Source organism: Pan troglodytes, chromosome 13 (genome assembly GCF_028858775.2).
Source record: "Pan troglodytes isolate AG18354 chromosome 13, NHGRI_mPanTro3-v2.0_pri, whole genome shotgun sequence".
Taxonomy (NCBI): Eukaryota; Metazoa; Chordata; class Mammalia; order Primates; family Hominidae; genus Pan; species Pan troglodytes.
The window spans coordinates 104,248,476-104,262,461 of record NC_072411.2 but is presented as its reverse complement, the minus strand read 5'-3'; the positions used below and the strand labels follow the sequence as shown (position 1 = coordinate 104,262,461).

General features: G+C 42.5%; 1 protein-coding gene and 1 pseudogene across 3 annotated transcripts in view; one reads left to right on the top strand and one right to left on the bottom strand.

The window, feature by feature from the left end:
* Positions 1–13,986, top strand: part of SUMO1 (small ubiquitin like modifier 1) — a 32,113-nt gene that overhangs the window by 5,388 nt on the left and 12,739 nt on the right. For 2 of the 3 annotated variants that reach the window (XM_054680081.2, XM_516035.6), the window contains exon 2: positions 13,092–13,166. The exons of the other annotated variant lie outside the window; for it this stretch is intronic. In XM_054680081.2, coding sequence (XP_054536056.1) covers positions 13,092–13,166 — 75 coding nt within the window. The remainder of the gene's footprint in view (positions 1–13,091; positions 13,167–13,986) is intronic. 3 annotated transcript variants of the gene reach the window in all.
* On the bottom strand, positions 901–1,854 carry LOC129143430 (large ribosomal subunit protein eL39-like; annotated as a pseudogene).

The window sequence follows — 13,986 nt, the reverse complement described above, 5'->3', positions numbered from 1 at the left end:
GCAGTGTTCTATATAGCTCCCTGCTATTGATTTTTACTGATTTTAGAAATTCTTTGCTTGAGATAGCAGGAGAATATGATGAACTGGTTGTGTATTAAAATTCATAATTATGTGTACTACTATTTATATCATAGAATAGATATGTTAAACTGTAGTTATTACTTGAGTATGTAGTTAAGCATTTCATGCCCTAGGAGAAGAATAATACTGTGTCCGCTCTGATAGACATGAGGTCCTGCTAGTGGATGTTACAAATGTATAGATTGTAGCATTATCTAAACAAACTTTACTAGTAGTTTAAAAATTGAATATGAATGTTATGATTACTCATTAAGATTTAGTAGTTCAGATTTAAAAACTATTAAGTAGTTGTCAACTCATGACATCCTTTAGTCCCGAAGGCAGTTAGGGTATCTCTTTCATAATTTTTACATGTAATGTTACAGTTATTTACGTTCCTTTTTTTTTTTTTTTTTTTTTTTTGAGATGGAGTCTTGCTCTGTGGCCCAGGCTGGAGTGCAGTGGCATGATCTCGGCTCCCTGCAACCTCTGCCTCCTGGTTCAAGTGATTCTCCTGCCTCAGCGCGTCGAGTAGCTGGAATTACAGATGTGTGTCACCACGCCTGGCTAGTTTTTATATTTTTAGTAGTGATGGGCTTTCCCCATGTTGGCCAGGTTGGTCTTGAACTCCTGACTTCAAGTCATCCACCTGCCTCGGCCTCCCAGAGTGCTGGGATTACAGGTGTGAGCCACCGCGTTGCCAGTTATTTACATTCCAAGTGTCTTTTCTCCATTACATCAGGCTTTATTTATCCTCTTTTTCCTGTAATGCTTAGCACATTGAGTGGATAATTAGTAAAAAATTTTTTAAAGGAGAGTGGCCAGATTCATTCAACAAATGTTTATTAAATGTCACAATGTTCACAGCACGATTCTAGGCCCTAGAATTGGAAGGTCGCCTCAAAAACATGAAACAGCAGGTACCTTCCTCCTCCTCTTTCAGTCCTCTTGATGTTGTTTTGTTATTGAGGCAGGGCTGGTTGCCATGGAATAGTTTTTCTCTTATGATATTTTTGCATACCTTCTTCATCTTTACTTCTGTTAGCAATAGACCTGGTAACTATATCCAAACTTGAATCATTTACTTCTTCCAGGACACTGGGATTGTTAAGGATGATTTTTTTTTTTTTAAATGAAAGGTCTCACATATTTATTACTGAACCTAGCCAACCAACACGTTCATAACAGATTCAGAGAAAAAAATATATTCCCAATAAAACATGTCCAACTCTCTAGATAGTGGTGACATTTTCAGCTCGATATGGTAACATGATTGTGACCTTCAGACAGCATAAGTATGTTGTATCATGCAATGCCTTATAGACCCAGCTTGGTTCTTCTCCAATGTCTCCTTTTGGAGTTTTACCTGATTTTATTACCAGTTTTCATCCGAATCCACTGGGGAATGGGTCGATTTTGCTTTTGTTTCTTGGCCAGGAATCACTTAACCCTGAAAGTCTTGTGAGAAGACATGGCGAGAAGTGGAGTCAAGCACACACCACGATGGCAGATAAAGGAAGAGAGGCCGATAATCTTTTTTTTTTGAGACGGAGTCTCGCTCTGTCACCCAGTCTGGAGTGCAGTGGTGCCATCTCGACTCACTGCAACCTCCGCCTCCCAGGTTCAAGCGAGTCTCCCTCCTCAGCCTCCCAAGTAGCTGGGATTACAGGCACCTGCAATCATGCTCAACTAATTTTTGATCTTTGTAGAGATGGGATTTCACCATGTTGGCTAGGCTGGTCCTGAACTCTTGACCTCAGGTGATCTGCCTGCCTTGGCCTTGCAAAATGCAGGGATTACAGGCATGAGCCACGGTGCCTGGCCCAGTTAATTTTTTATTAAGACATCTTTAGCATTCCATTTTGGAATTCCCTGAAGTTGTGATTTTAAAAAGTATATATATATAATGCTGATATTCTACTTAATTAATTTAATTAATTTTTTTTGAGACAGAGTTTCGCTCTTGTTGCCTAGGTTGGAATGCGATGGCGCCATCTTGGCTCACCACAACCTCTGCTGCCCGGGTTCAAGCGATTCTCCTGCCACAGCCTCCCGAGTAGCTGGGATTACAGGCATGTGCCACCATGCCCAGCTAATTTTTTTTTTTTTTTTTGAGACAGAGTCTCAGCTGGAGTGCAATGGCGTGATCTCTGCTCACTGCAACCTCTGCCTCCTGGGTTCAAGCATTTCTCCTGCCTCAGCCTCCTGAGTAGCTGGGATTACAGGCACGCACCACCACGCCTGGCTAAGTTTTTTTATTTTTAGTAGAGACGGGGTTTCACTGCGTTAGCCAGGATGGTCTTGATCTCCTGACTTAGTGATCCGCCTGCCTCGGCCTCCCGAAGTGCTGGGATTACAGGCGTGAGCCACTGCGCCCGGCTAATTTCATTTTTTTTTTTTTTTTTAAGTAAAGATGGGGCTTCTCCATGTTGGTCAGGCCGGTCTCGAACTCCCGACCTCAGGTGATCTGACTGCCTTGGCCTCCCAAAGTGCTGGGATTACAGGCGTGAGCCACTGCGCCATCCCGGCTGATATTCTGTTTCTTTTTAAAAGAGTCATGGGGAAAAGTTCACACAGATACTGTTATTGAGCACCTTAGTTTTACAGTTTAAAATCTGGATAATTCCTGCAATGTGACTATGTTTACTTAAAGATACATTGTATCGGTTATATTTTTTGGCTATTTTTGCATTCAGTTGCCTTTTCTGAGCTAATGAGGATCTGAAGGAAAAGACCTGAAGGAAGGAAGGAAGGGTGGAGTTTTGTTTGCTGGGCTGGTTGTTCTCAATATCTAGGGCCAGTTATTTTTAAAGGTTTTACCAAAGAGTAATATACGTACAAAAAAGTGCACAAGAGTGTTTGGTTGGCCGAACTTTCACAAACTGAACACATCCATGCAACCAGCACTCAGATGAAGAACCGCTGTATTGACTTAACAAGTAGAATAGTTTTGTCTGTTTTTATACAGCATAACATTTTATAAGTGAAATCATACAGTATGTATCTCTGTGTGTTGGTTCTTTTGCCCGACACTGTTTAGAGGTTTGTTCATTATTATTGTGTATAGTTGTATGTTATTACATCTCATTGCTGTGTGGCTTTCCATTGTGTGGAATGCAGTACACTCAATTTACTTATTCATTCTGCTTTTGATGCCCATTGAGGAATTTTCTAGCACCTGTTTTTAATATGAGCCAAACTTATACCTTTTATAGCACCTTCTATTTCAGGATTACTTTTGGGCTGAATAACAGAAAGTTTGATTGATTGTAGGTTAAACAATTTTTTTTTTCTCATAAAACAAGAAATGTAGACAAAAGTAGCTCAAGGCTGATGTGGTAGCTCCACAGTTCCTTCATATTATTTTCTTCTCCATCCTTAACAGCAGTCTTTCACTCTGGTGCTTGTCTACTTGTGGGCACAAAAAAGCTACTTTGTGTTCCAGACAGGAGAAAAGGGAAAAAGTATGTCACTTTATATCTCTTTGGCCAAAATGGGTATAAAAGAAGCTGGGAAATACGTTTTTTATCTGGGTAAATTTAGGTTTCCCTTTGTAAGGAAGAAAGGGAAAATAGATACCAGATAGGTAATTAACAATGTCTGTCATACTTCCAAGTCTGTTTGCTAGTACTTTTGGCTGCAATCAAACTGGTTTGTTCTAGGCTTAGCATAGGTCTAGACTCAAAGGGTAAGGTTTACACAACCAGTAAAATTTTTAGTTATAGTTTTGAGTTCCTGAGAAGCTATCTGTGCATGACTAGTGTTTAACTACCATTCAGGGTTGAATGTAAATATTCAGAGGCCCATTGTGTTGACAGCTTTGACCTAAACCTTGAAGTTATACAGTTAAATCTGGTCAGTTCTGTTCTAAATCTCTAGTACTGTCTAAGTTTGAACATATGCATCATGAAGATGAAAATATACATATATTTTTGTGTTTTTAGAATTGTGGGCCCAGTGCAGTGGCTTACTCCTGTAATCCCAGCACTTGGGAGGCCGAGGCAGGCGGATTGCCTGAGCACCAGAGTTCGAGACCAGCCTGGGCAACATGGTGAAACCCTGTCTCTATGAAAAAATACAAAATTTAGCTGGGGGTGGTGGTGTGCGCCTGTAGTCCCAGCCACTGAGGAGGCGGAGTTTGCAGTGAGCCGAGATCGTGCCACTGCACTCCAGCCTGGGTGACACAGCGAGACTCAAAATAAATAAATAAATAAAATGGAATTGTGGTAAATTATTTAAGTATAAGGGAAGTGACTTCACTGTAATTCTCGGTTTTTCCCTTTTAATGGTGCATTAGAATTATCCTGTTTAACCCTTTTTGAGCTTTCTTCATTAGGAAATAAAATAAATTGATATATATAGAATTTGAAGCTTGGAGTGACTTTTTTTTTTTTTTTTCCGATACAGTCTTGCTCTGTTGCCCAGGCTGGAATGCATTGGCGTGATCTCGGCTCACTGCAAGCTCCACCTCCTGGGTTCACGCCATTCTCCTGCCTTAGCCTCCCAAGTAGCTGGGACTACAGGCGCCCACCACCACGCCCAGCTAATTTTTTGTATTTTTAGTAGAGATGGAGTTTCACCATGTTAGCCAGGATGGTCTTGATCTCCTGACCTCATGATCTGCCTGTCTTGGCCTCCCAAAGTGCTGTAACTACAGGCATGAGCCACCGTGCCTGGCTCGAGTGAATTTTTTAATGAATTTTTTTAAATTTATGTTTAAATGTACTGTATTATAATGAATCCTTGTGGCCTCCTTTTGGCCTATAATCTACAGCATCCCATTATACTCCCCCATATTATTTTGAAGCCAATTCTAAATATTGTATCATTTCATCTGTAAATATTTCAGTATGTATCTTTAAAAGAGAAGGGCTTTTTCTTTATTTTTAATTTAAATTTAATTTTTTTTTTGAGACGGAGTCTTGCTCTGCCTCTGCCGCCCAGGATGGAGTGCAGTGGTGCCATCTCTACTCACTGCAAGCTCCATCTTGTGGGTTCACGCCATTCTCCTGCCTCAGCCTCCCGAGTAGCTGGGACTACAGGCGCCCACCACCACATCCAGCTAATTTTTTGTATTTTTAGTAGAGATGGGGTTTCACTGTGTTAGCCAGGATGGTCTTGATCTCCTGACCTCGTGATCCACCCACCTCGGTCTCCCAAAGTGCTGGGATTACAGGTGTGAGCCACCGTACCTGGCCCCCCTTTTTTTTTTTTTTTGAGACGGAGTTTTGCTCTTGTTCTCCAGGCTGTAGTGCAATGGCGCAGTCTTGGCTCACCGCAACCTCTGCCTCCCGGGTTCAAGCGATTCTCTTGCCTTAGCCTCCCTAGTAGCTGGGATTACAGGCATGCACCACCACGCCTGGCTAATTTTGTATTTTTAGTAGAGACGGGGTTTCTCCATGTTGGTCAGGCTGGTCTCAAACTCCTGACCTCAGGTGATTGGCCCGCCCCGGCCTCCCAAAGTGCTGGGATTACAGGCATGAGCCACAGTGCCCAGCCAAGGCTTTTTCTTTTAACATGACCAATATACTCTTGTCACACCTTAAAAAATGAACAGATTTGTTAATATCATCAAATAAGAGTAAACGTATTTTATTTTTTGTTGAGTTTTCCTAGAATCCCTCCTTTTTCAGTGAGAATAAGCAATCCAGCCGGGCACAGTGGCTCACGCCTGTAATCCCAGCACTTTTGGAGACTGAGGTGGGCAGATCACCTGAGGTCAGGAGTTCGAGACCAGCGTGGCCAACGTGGCGAAACCCCGTCTCTACTAAAAATACAAAAATTAGCCAGGTGTGGTGGTGTGTGCCTGTAATCCAGATACTCAGGAGGCTGAGGCAGGAGAATCGCTTGAACCCGGGAGGCAGAGGTTGCAGTGAGTTGAGATCACGCCACTGTACTCCAGCCTGGGAGGCAGAGCAAGACTCTGTCTCAAAAAAAAAAAAAAAGGCAATCCTTGTGCAGCTGGGTCCGTGACACATTGGCAGTAGTTAAGTGTGATGCTCTGTCATTGTGACTGAATTGTCACTGTACTGATTACCAGAGTGCTTTTTTTGGCATGATCTCGGCTCACTGCAACCTCCACCTCCCGGGTTCAAGTGATTCTTGTTCCCCAGCCTCCCGAATAGCTGGGATTACAGGCGTGCACCACCACCACTTTTTTTTAGTAGAGATGGGGTTTCTTCATGTTGGCCAGGCTGCTCTTGAACTCCTGGCCTCAAGTGATCGCCTGCCTTGGCCTCCCAAAGTGCTGGGATTACAGAAGTGAGCCACTGCGCCCAGCCTCCAGAGTGCTTTTAAGCAAAGGTCTTGTTCTTTTGACTTTGAAATAGCATAATAAAACCCTCCTCATGAATATTGTACATTTGAAAATGAGGCCTATTGTGTTTTCCATATCTTTTGCAGTCTAAGAGGCTTTCAGTTCTCTCTTTGATCCTGTATATTCACTTAATCTTTCCATCACCCATTTCTTCTGCTTTGGGGCTGTGTATCCTTTCCAGCCAAATCACCGAGCTCTCTTTGGGATTCTCTTTTCTTTGATGACCTAGTGTCCCAGACTCAGAGCTAAATGCTTTCACTGTTTTGTAATCACTGTATCATACCGTTCTGTATTGGCTGCTTTTTACAAGGAAGAGAAGGAAAGACAGCCTACAAAAGACACTGAGCTCGTTGGAGACAAACTTTGGCCTTTTTTTGTACAGGATCTTCTCATTTTCAAGGCTAGTTTGTCAAAGAGAGAAGGCAAAAAGCTTGATGACTGCCTTAAACAAGCATGAGGCTATTAAACAAGTGGTACAGGTGATTGTTACTATGGTGGTTAAGAGTTGGGAAGACATCACCAAATGGAGTGTCTAGGGAAAGTGGCAGCTTGTTTTTGGAAATTTAAAATCCAATTGTTCACATATTCTTATGAAATTGAGGTGAATTATCTCTTATTCTCAACTGTGAATGCAAAAAACTGAAAAGATCTGTTTGAACTATTGCATACAGAAGTATGAAGCATGAGTAAGATTCTGTGATATACAGAAAATAGTGCTGTCAATCTTATTTATTCAACAAACATTTAAAAATTGCTTAGTATTTATTTGGCACTACAGAGGTTAGAGAGGTGAAAAAACTTGGATCCTCCACTTGTAAACTTGTAGGGAAGACAAGACATACCAACCTGTCACAGAAAACTGTTTAATAAGAATATTGAGTATCTTCAAAAGTACCAGGCTCTGTGCTTGACCAGAAATACAAAGAAGAGTAAGGCATGCCAATAAGAAACTCAAATCTGATAGGAGAGACAGATATGCAAACAAATGGTTATGATAGATAAGTAAGCAGTATGGGAACATTTAAGAAGATGATCAGGGAAGTGATGTCTGGGTGGTCATGAGAGGTGAATAGAGTGGGAAAGGGCCTTCCAAGAAGAGGGGGTCAGCATGTAAAAAGATAATTGAGATAAGGTGGAGGGTGCCATGTTCCAGCAATTGTAGATAGTTATGGCTGGAGGATAGAATATTTGCTAACAGAGGGAGGAGAATAAGGTTTCATTGCTAGGCGGGACCAGCACATGAAGGATCAGTGTATGTCAGCTAAGGAGTTAGAATTTTTTTTTTTTTGAGACGGCGTCTCCGTCTGTTGCCCAGATGGGAGTGTAGTGGGCGATCTCGGCTCATTGCAACCTCTGCCTCCCGGGTTCAAGCGATTCTCTGCCTCAGCCTCCTGAGTAGCTGGGATTACAGGCATGTGCCACCACACCCGGCTAATAATTTTCGTATTTTTAGTAGAGACAGGGTTTTGCCATGTTGGTCAGGCTGGTGATCCACCCTCCTCGGCCTCCAAAAGTGCTGGGATTACAGACGTGAGCCACCATGCCTGGCCTAGGAGTTTGAATTTAACCCCGAAGATTTTGAGCAGACCAGATTGCATTTTAGAGAGATGGCTCTGGTGACAGTTTGGAGAAATAATTGAAGGGAGGAAGACTGGGAACCTCAGTTATTCTATTTTTAAAATTAATTATTATTTTTTTTTTAGTGACAAGGTCTCGCTCTTTCACTCAGGCTGGAGTGCAGTGGCACAATCTTGGCTCACTGCAGCCTTGACCTACCGGGGTCAAATGATCCTCCCACGTCAGCCTCCCAAGTAGCTGGGACTATAGGTGTGTACCACCACGTCTGGCTAATTTTTGTATTTCTTGTAGAGACAGGGTTTCACCGTGTTTCCCAGGCTGGTCTCAAACTCCTGGCCTCAAGTGATGTACCTTGGCCTCCCAAAGTGCCAGGATTTAGGTGTGAGCCACTGCACCAGGCCAGTTATGTTTTTGCAGTGATGTTAATAAGCATCAATGAGTGGCTGAACTAAAGCAGTGGAAGGGAGAGAATGGGATGGGCTTGAGAGCTAGTAAGAAATAGAATTGTCATGGCTCATGCCTGTAATTCCAGCACTTTGGGAGGCTGAGATGGGAGGATTGCTTGAACCCAGGAGTTCAAGACCAGCCTGGGCAACATAGTGAGACCCTGTCTCTAAAACAAAACAAAAAAAGATACAGAATTGTCAGAATGATGAGTGATGTTAAGTATGAAGTTTAATGTTTAAAAGCAGAAGAGGAGCCAAAGATGACCCCGGAATTTCTGTTGTTGGCAGCTGATTGTATGGTAACCATTTATTGTAATTGGGAATCCAGGAAGAATTATAATTTGTTTTGATTTTGATTTTTAGAAAGAGGAGTTAAAACTGACACAAGAGTTAGAGATAATGATTTAGTTGGGACACTTTCACACTGACGTATCCAAGGATATATTCAGGCACTTGGATATATGAGTGTGAAACTCATAAAGGTTAGAAGGAATAATTGAGTTATTAGTATTTGTTTTTTTTTAGACGGAGTCTCGCTCAGTCGCCCAGGCTGGAATGCAGTGGCGCGATCATAGCTCACTGCAGGCTCCGCCTACCAGGTTCACGCCATTCTCCTGCCTCAGCCTCCAGAGTAGCTGGGATTACAGGTGCCCGCCACTACGCCCGACTAACTTTTGTATTTTTAGTAGAGATGGGGTTTCACCGTGTTAGCCAGGATGGTCTCGATCTCCTGACCTCGTGATCCGCCCACCTCGGCCTCCCAAAGTGCTGGGATTACAGGCGTGAGCCACTGCGCCCGGCCGAGTTATTAGTATCTGAGAACTAGTTGGAACCATGGGTCACCAGGGAGACAGAAAAGCAGAGGATTGAAGACACAGAATTCAGATGAAACCCAGCATTGAAGGAAATTACAGAAATGAGGAGAGAACCTAATCTTGGCAGCCAAAGGTGGAGAGTTTTCAAGGTAAAACTCAATCAGTGTTTGTTTGAGAGAGTTACAGATGAGATTTGAAAGTGTACATTGGATTTAGCAATAAAGAATCCACCTGCTAACCACTGGTGAGGAGAGTGTTAAGTGGAATGATGGGGGCATAAACCACATTACAGTAGGTTGACAGTGAAAGTGGGGATAGCAAAAGCTGAATACTCTTTAAGAAGTTTGATTTTGAAAAAAGGTGAGAATTGGCTGGGCGTGGTGGCTCACGCCTGTAATCCCAGCACTTTGGGAGGCCAAGGCGGGCGGATCACAAGGTCAGGAGATCGAGACCATCCTAGCTAATACAGTGAAATCCCATCTCTACTAAAAATACAAAAAATTAGCTGGGCGTGGTGGCACGCACCTGTAATCCCAGCTACTCAGGAGGCTGAGGCAGGAGAATTGCTTGAATCTGGGAGGTAGAGGTTGCAGTGAGCCGAGATCGCACCACTGCACTCCAGCCTGGGCAGCAGAGCAAGACTCTGTCTCAAAACAACAACAACAACAATAACCACAAAAAGAAACAAAAAAAGGGGAGAAAAACGACTAGAGAAGTAAGGTCAAGGGAGAGTATTTTTAAGTTGAAAATAAATGCCATAAAATATATGAATAAATTGCAAGTAGGAGCATTAAAGGAAGATATTAATATCATTTGGAAGGTTGGGGGAGTGCTGTGGTTCATAGACGAGTTTTAAAAAATCCTGGACTTGGCCTTACATGGTGGCTCACGCCTGTAATCCCAGCACTTTGGTAGGCCAAGGTGGGCAGATCATTTGAGGCCAGGAGTTCAAGACCAACCTGGGCCAATGTGATGAAACCCTGTCTCTACTAAAAATACACACACAAAAAATTCCTGGGCGTGGTGGTGCATGCCTGTAATCCCAGCTATTCAGGTGGTTGAGGGATGAGAAAATCGCTTGAACCTGGGAGTCAGAGGTTGCAGTGAGCCGAGATTGTGCCACTGCACTCCAGCCTGGGTGACAGAGCGACACTCTGTCACAGAAAAGAGAAAAAAAAAAGCAGGCCGGGCGTAGTGGCTCAAGCCTGTAATCCCAGCACTTTGGGAGGCTGAGGTGGGTGGATCACCTGAGGTCAGGAGTTCGAGACCAGCCTGGCCAACATAGGGAAACCCCATCTTTACTGAAAATACAAAAATTAGCCGGGCGTGGTGGCACACTCCTGTAATCCCAGCTACTTGGGAGGCTGAGGCAGGAGAATCGCTTGAACCCAGGAGGCAGAGGTTGCAGTGAACCAAGATTGTGCCATTGCATTCCAGCCTGGGCAACAAGAGCGAAAATCTGTCTCAAAAAAAGAAAAAAAGAAAAGAAAAAAAAATACTGAACTTAAGTTCATGTGTGAGGTAGATATCCTTGAGATGATTTCAAGAGAGGCTGAGAGAGGATATGTATATATATTCCAGGTAAATGAAACTAGGGCCGCAAAGGGCTGAAGTTGAAGTAATGCTAATGGACATATTCAGGGAACAGCAAATAGTCCAATTGAACAGAATCTTTGGGTTCGTTGAGTGAATGATGACAGAAAAATGAGAATTGAGCTTGACGGTGGAAGCAGAGAATGTCATGCTATAGAGTTAGGTTATAGGCCCTAAAGTCCTGGAAGGTATTTATGCTTTTTGATCTGAGTAGTTACAGGATTGGAGAAGCTGGACTTTAGGAGAATTCTGAAGCACTGAGGATGATGGAGGGGAGGAGGGGAAGAATTCTTTTGTGCTGAGTAGCCGCTATAGCTACCCTATCTAGGAGACACAGGAGCAAAGCCACTCATGTTGTGCTGATATATTGCTGCTAGGGGAGGGGGCTGTCCTTTGTGCTAACTTAAAGCTTCTTAAGGCCTCTTCTCCTTCCAGTTACAGAGGACTCAGGGCTTGGTTGCTGTTTATTGCCCTTCACTGCATGGAATAAGCTCTTTGCCTTCTAGATACTTAGAGGAAGAAGCAGCTGTTTACTATGAATATAAATTCATAGAAATGTGGAGAGACTATATTTGAAGACAGTCTTCTAGTTTTCAGGTGAAATACTGTCTCACTAAAGAAGGTTAATTTTGCCTGCTGCCGTAATTGTCAGTAGTCAGCAAATGTTAAAAGCACTGCAGAATGAAAAACAGGCAAGGATTCATACTAATGAAATCAGTTCTATTATCTAAGCATTTCCCTAGACTCTAGCCTGTATTTTAAAGTTAAAAGCTGCTTCTAGTTTAATATGTTCTTTTAATTGTTGAATGTTAAAGAATTTTGTATTTTAAGTTACTGGCATGAGATACACAGGTAATGGTTATGGTTATTCTTATCAAATACGGATTAACTGCTTGAAATTATTACGGATAATAAGGTATATATCTAAATAAGTGGGTAATTTGGTGGCCAAACTAAGGTGTAGCACATAGAGAAAAAAAGCTACTTTTTTACCACATTATTCATGAAATTTTCCAAGGTACCCCCTTTACTAAAAATGATTTGCTTATTCTTGAGATACTTCATGGTGAAGTTGTTTTAACTAATTTATTCTGTTAACCTCATTTTCATTTCAGTATCTCTTTATTGGAAATTGTTTTGTAACTGTTTTTGTGATCCTTTTTTTTTTTTGAAGAGATGAGGTCTTGCTATGTTGTCCAGGCTGGCCTCCAACTCCTGGGCTCTCAAGCAGTCCTACTGCCACAGCCTCTCAAGTATCTTGTCTTCCTATTTTTGTCTCCTCTTTTAAACTTAAGCATTATGCTTCGGATAGTCTAAAATAATTGATTATATAAAACTGATTCGTTTTGACTCCAGAGTACATTAGGCTAATACTTTCTTATTTGATTTTCCTTTCTAAATAGCCTTGCTTGGCTGGGCACTGTGGCTCACGCCTGTAATCCCAGCACTTTGGGAGGCCAAGGCGGGCGGATCACCTGAGGTCGGGAGTTTGAGACCAGCCTGACCAACATGGAGAAACCCCGTCTCTACTAAAAATACAAAATTAGCTGGGTATGGTGGTGCATGCCTGTAGTCCCAGCTACTCGGGAGGCTGAGGCAGGAGAATTGCTTGAACCTGGGAGGCAGAGGTTGCGGTGAGCTGAGATCGAGCCATTGCACTCCAGCCTGGGCAACAAGAGCGAAACTGTCTCAAAAAAATAATAAATAATAGCCTTGCTTATGCTAATATGATTAATTTACATTTCTTAGTACAGTTTTGTAGTTAAAGTAAACTCCTCATGATAGGCTGTGAGAAGATAATCTTGGATTCAGAAGTTTGTCTAAAAATTCATGGAGGATGAACTTCCTTTGTGCTGGTAAGAGCTGGCTGTAGGGCAGTTGTTTCCAAGTTGTTCCTCTGGCCAGTAGTATCGGTACCACCTGGTGATTTGTTAGAAAGAGATTCTTATCCCTACTACAAATGTGCTGAATAAGAAACTGGGTCTTGGGCCCAGCAGTTTGTTTAACACGTTCTTCAACTGATTTTGATGCGTGGTAAAGTTTTAGACCATTACTATGGGGTATTATAATAAAAGAGACCCCTTTCTTGATTTCTAGTGAATGGTGTTTGGGACAGTAATTGACTTAGGATTTTTTTTTCTTAATTGACTGGCATGGAAAAGAAATGCTGTTTGTATTCTCAGGTGCAGATTTTGCATCCTGAATGAAAGTAATGGATACTCATAAGTGAGTAATTAAAATAGCATGTAGGAACTTTTATCTTGAAATTTAATTTTCTTTCAGGAGGCAAAACCTTCAACTGAGGACTTGGGGGATAAGAAGGAAGGTGAATATATTAAACTCAAAGTCATTGGACAGGTGAGTTTCATTGTTTTTCTCTTGATTCCCCTTCAATGTGAATACTTTTTCACAGGAAAAAAAATTATTTAAGGCAAATTATTTTAAAATGACTATGTATGCCTTTTAATTTACCGTGTATGCATCTGTTAGAGGTAGAAGAGGCCGATACTGTTTTTTAAATTACTCTGCCAGGCAGTTTTAGATCATCTTAATTTTTCCAAATAGGAATGTTTTCTTGGTTAGTGTGCTTCAGGGGCAAATACAGTGAATACTATTAAGTGTTAAGACTAGGGCCAACCTTAAGTAAAAGGTTTATCAGCCCTTTTCCTGACCCTTTTCTGGCCCCCTATTTCCCTAGACTCTAGTCTGTATCTTTTTTTTTTTGAGATGGAGTCTTGTTCTGTCGCCCAGGCTGGAGTGCAGTGGCGCGATCTCGGCTCACTGCAAGCTCCGCCTGCCGGGTTCACGCCATTCTCCTGCCTCAGCCTCCTGAGTAGCTGGGACTACAGGCGCCCGCCACCATGCCCGGCTAATTTTTTTGTATTTTTAGTAGAGACGGGGTTTCACTGTGTTAGCCAGGGTGGTCTTGATCTCCTGGCCTCGTGATCCGCCAGCCTCGGCCTCCCAAAGTGCTGGGATTACAGGCGTGAGCCACCGCGCCCGGCTCTAGTCTGTATCTTATTGACTTTGAAATGTTAATTAAGGTTAGCTAACAACCGTTGGAGGAATGAATCTACATAGTTACGTGGGTTTTCTGAAGGACAAAAGACAGAGAATTGGTGGAAGGGTGGACTCGCCCAGGATGGAGTGCAGTGGTATTTCCATTGAAGTGTGACAG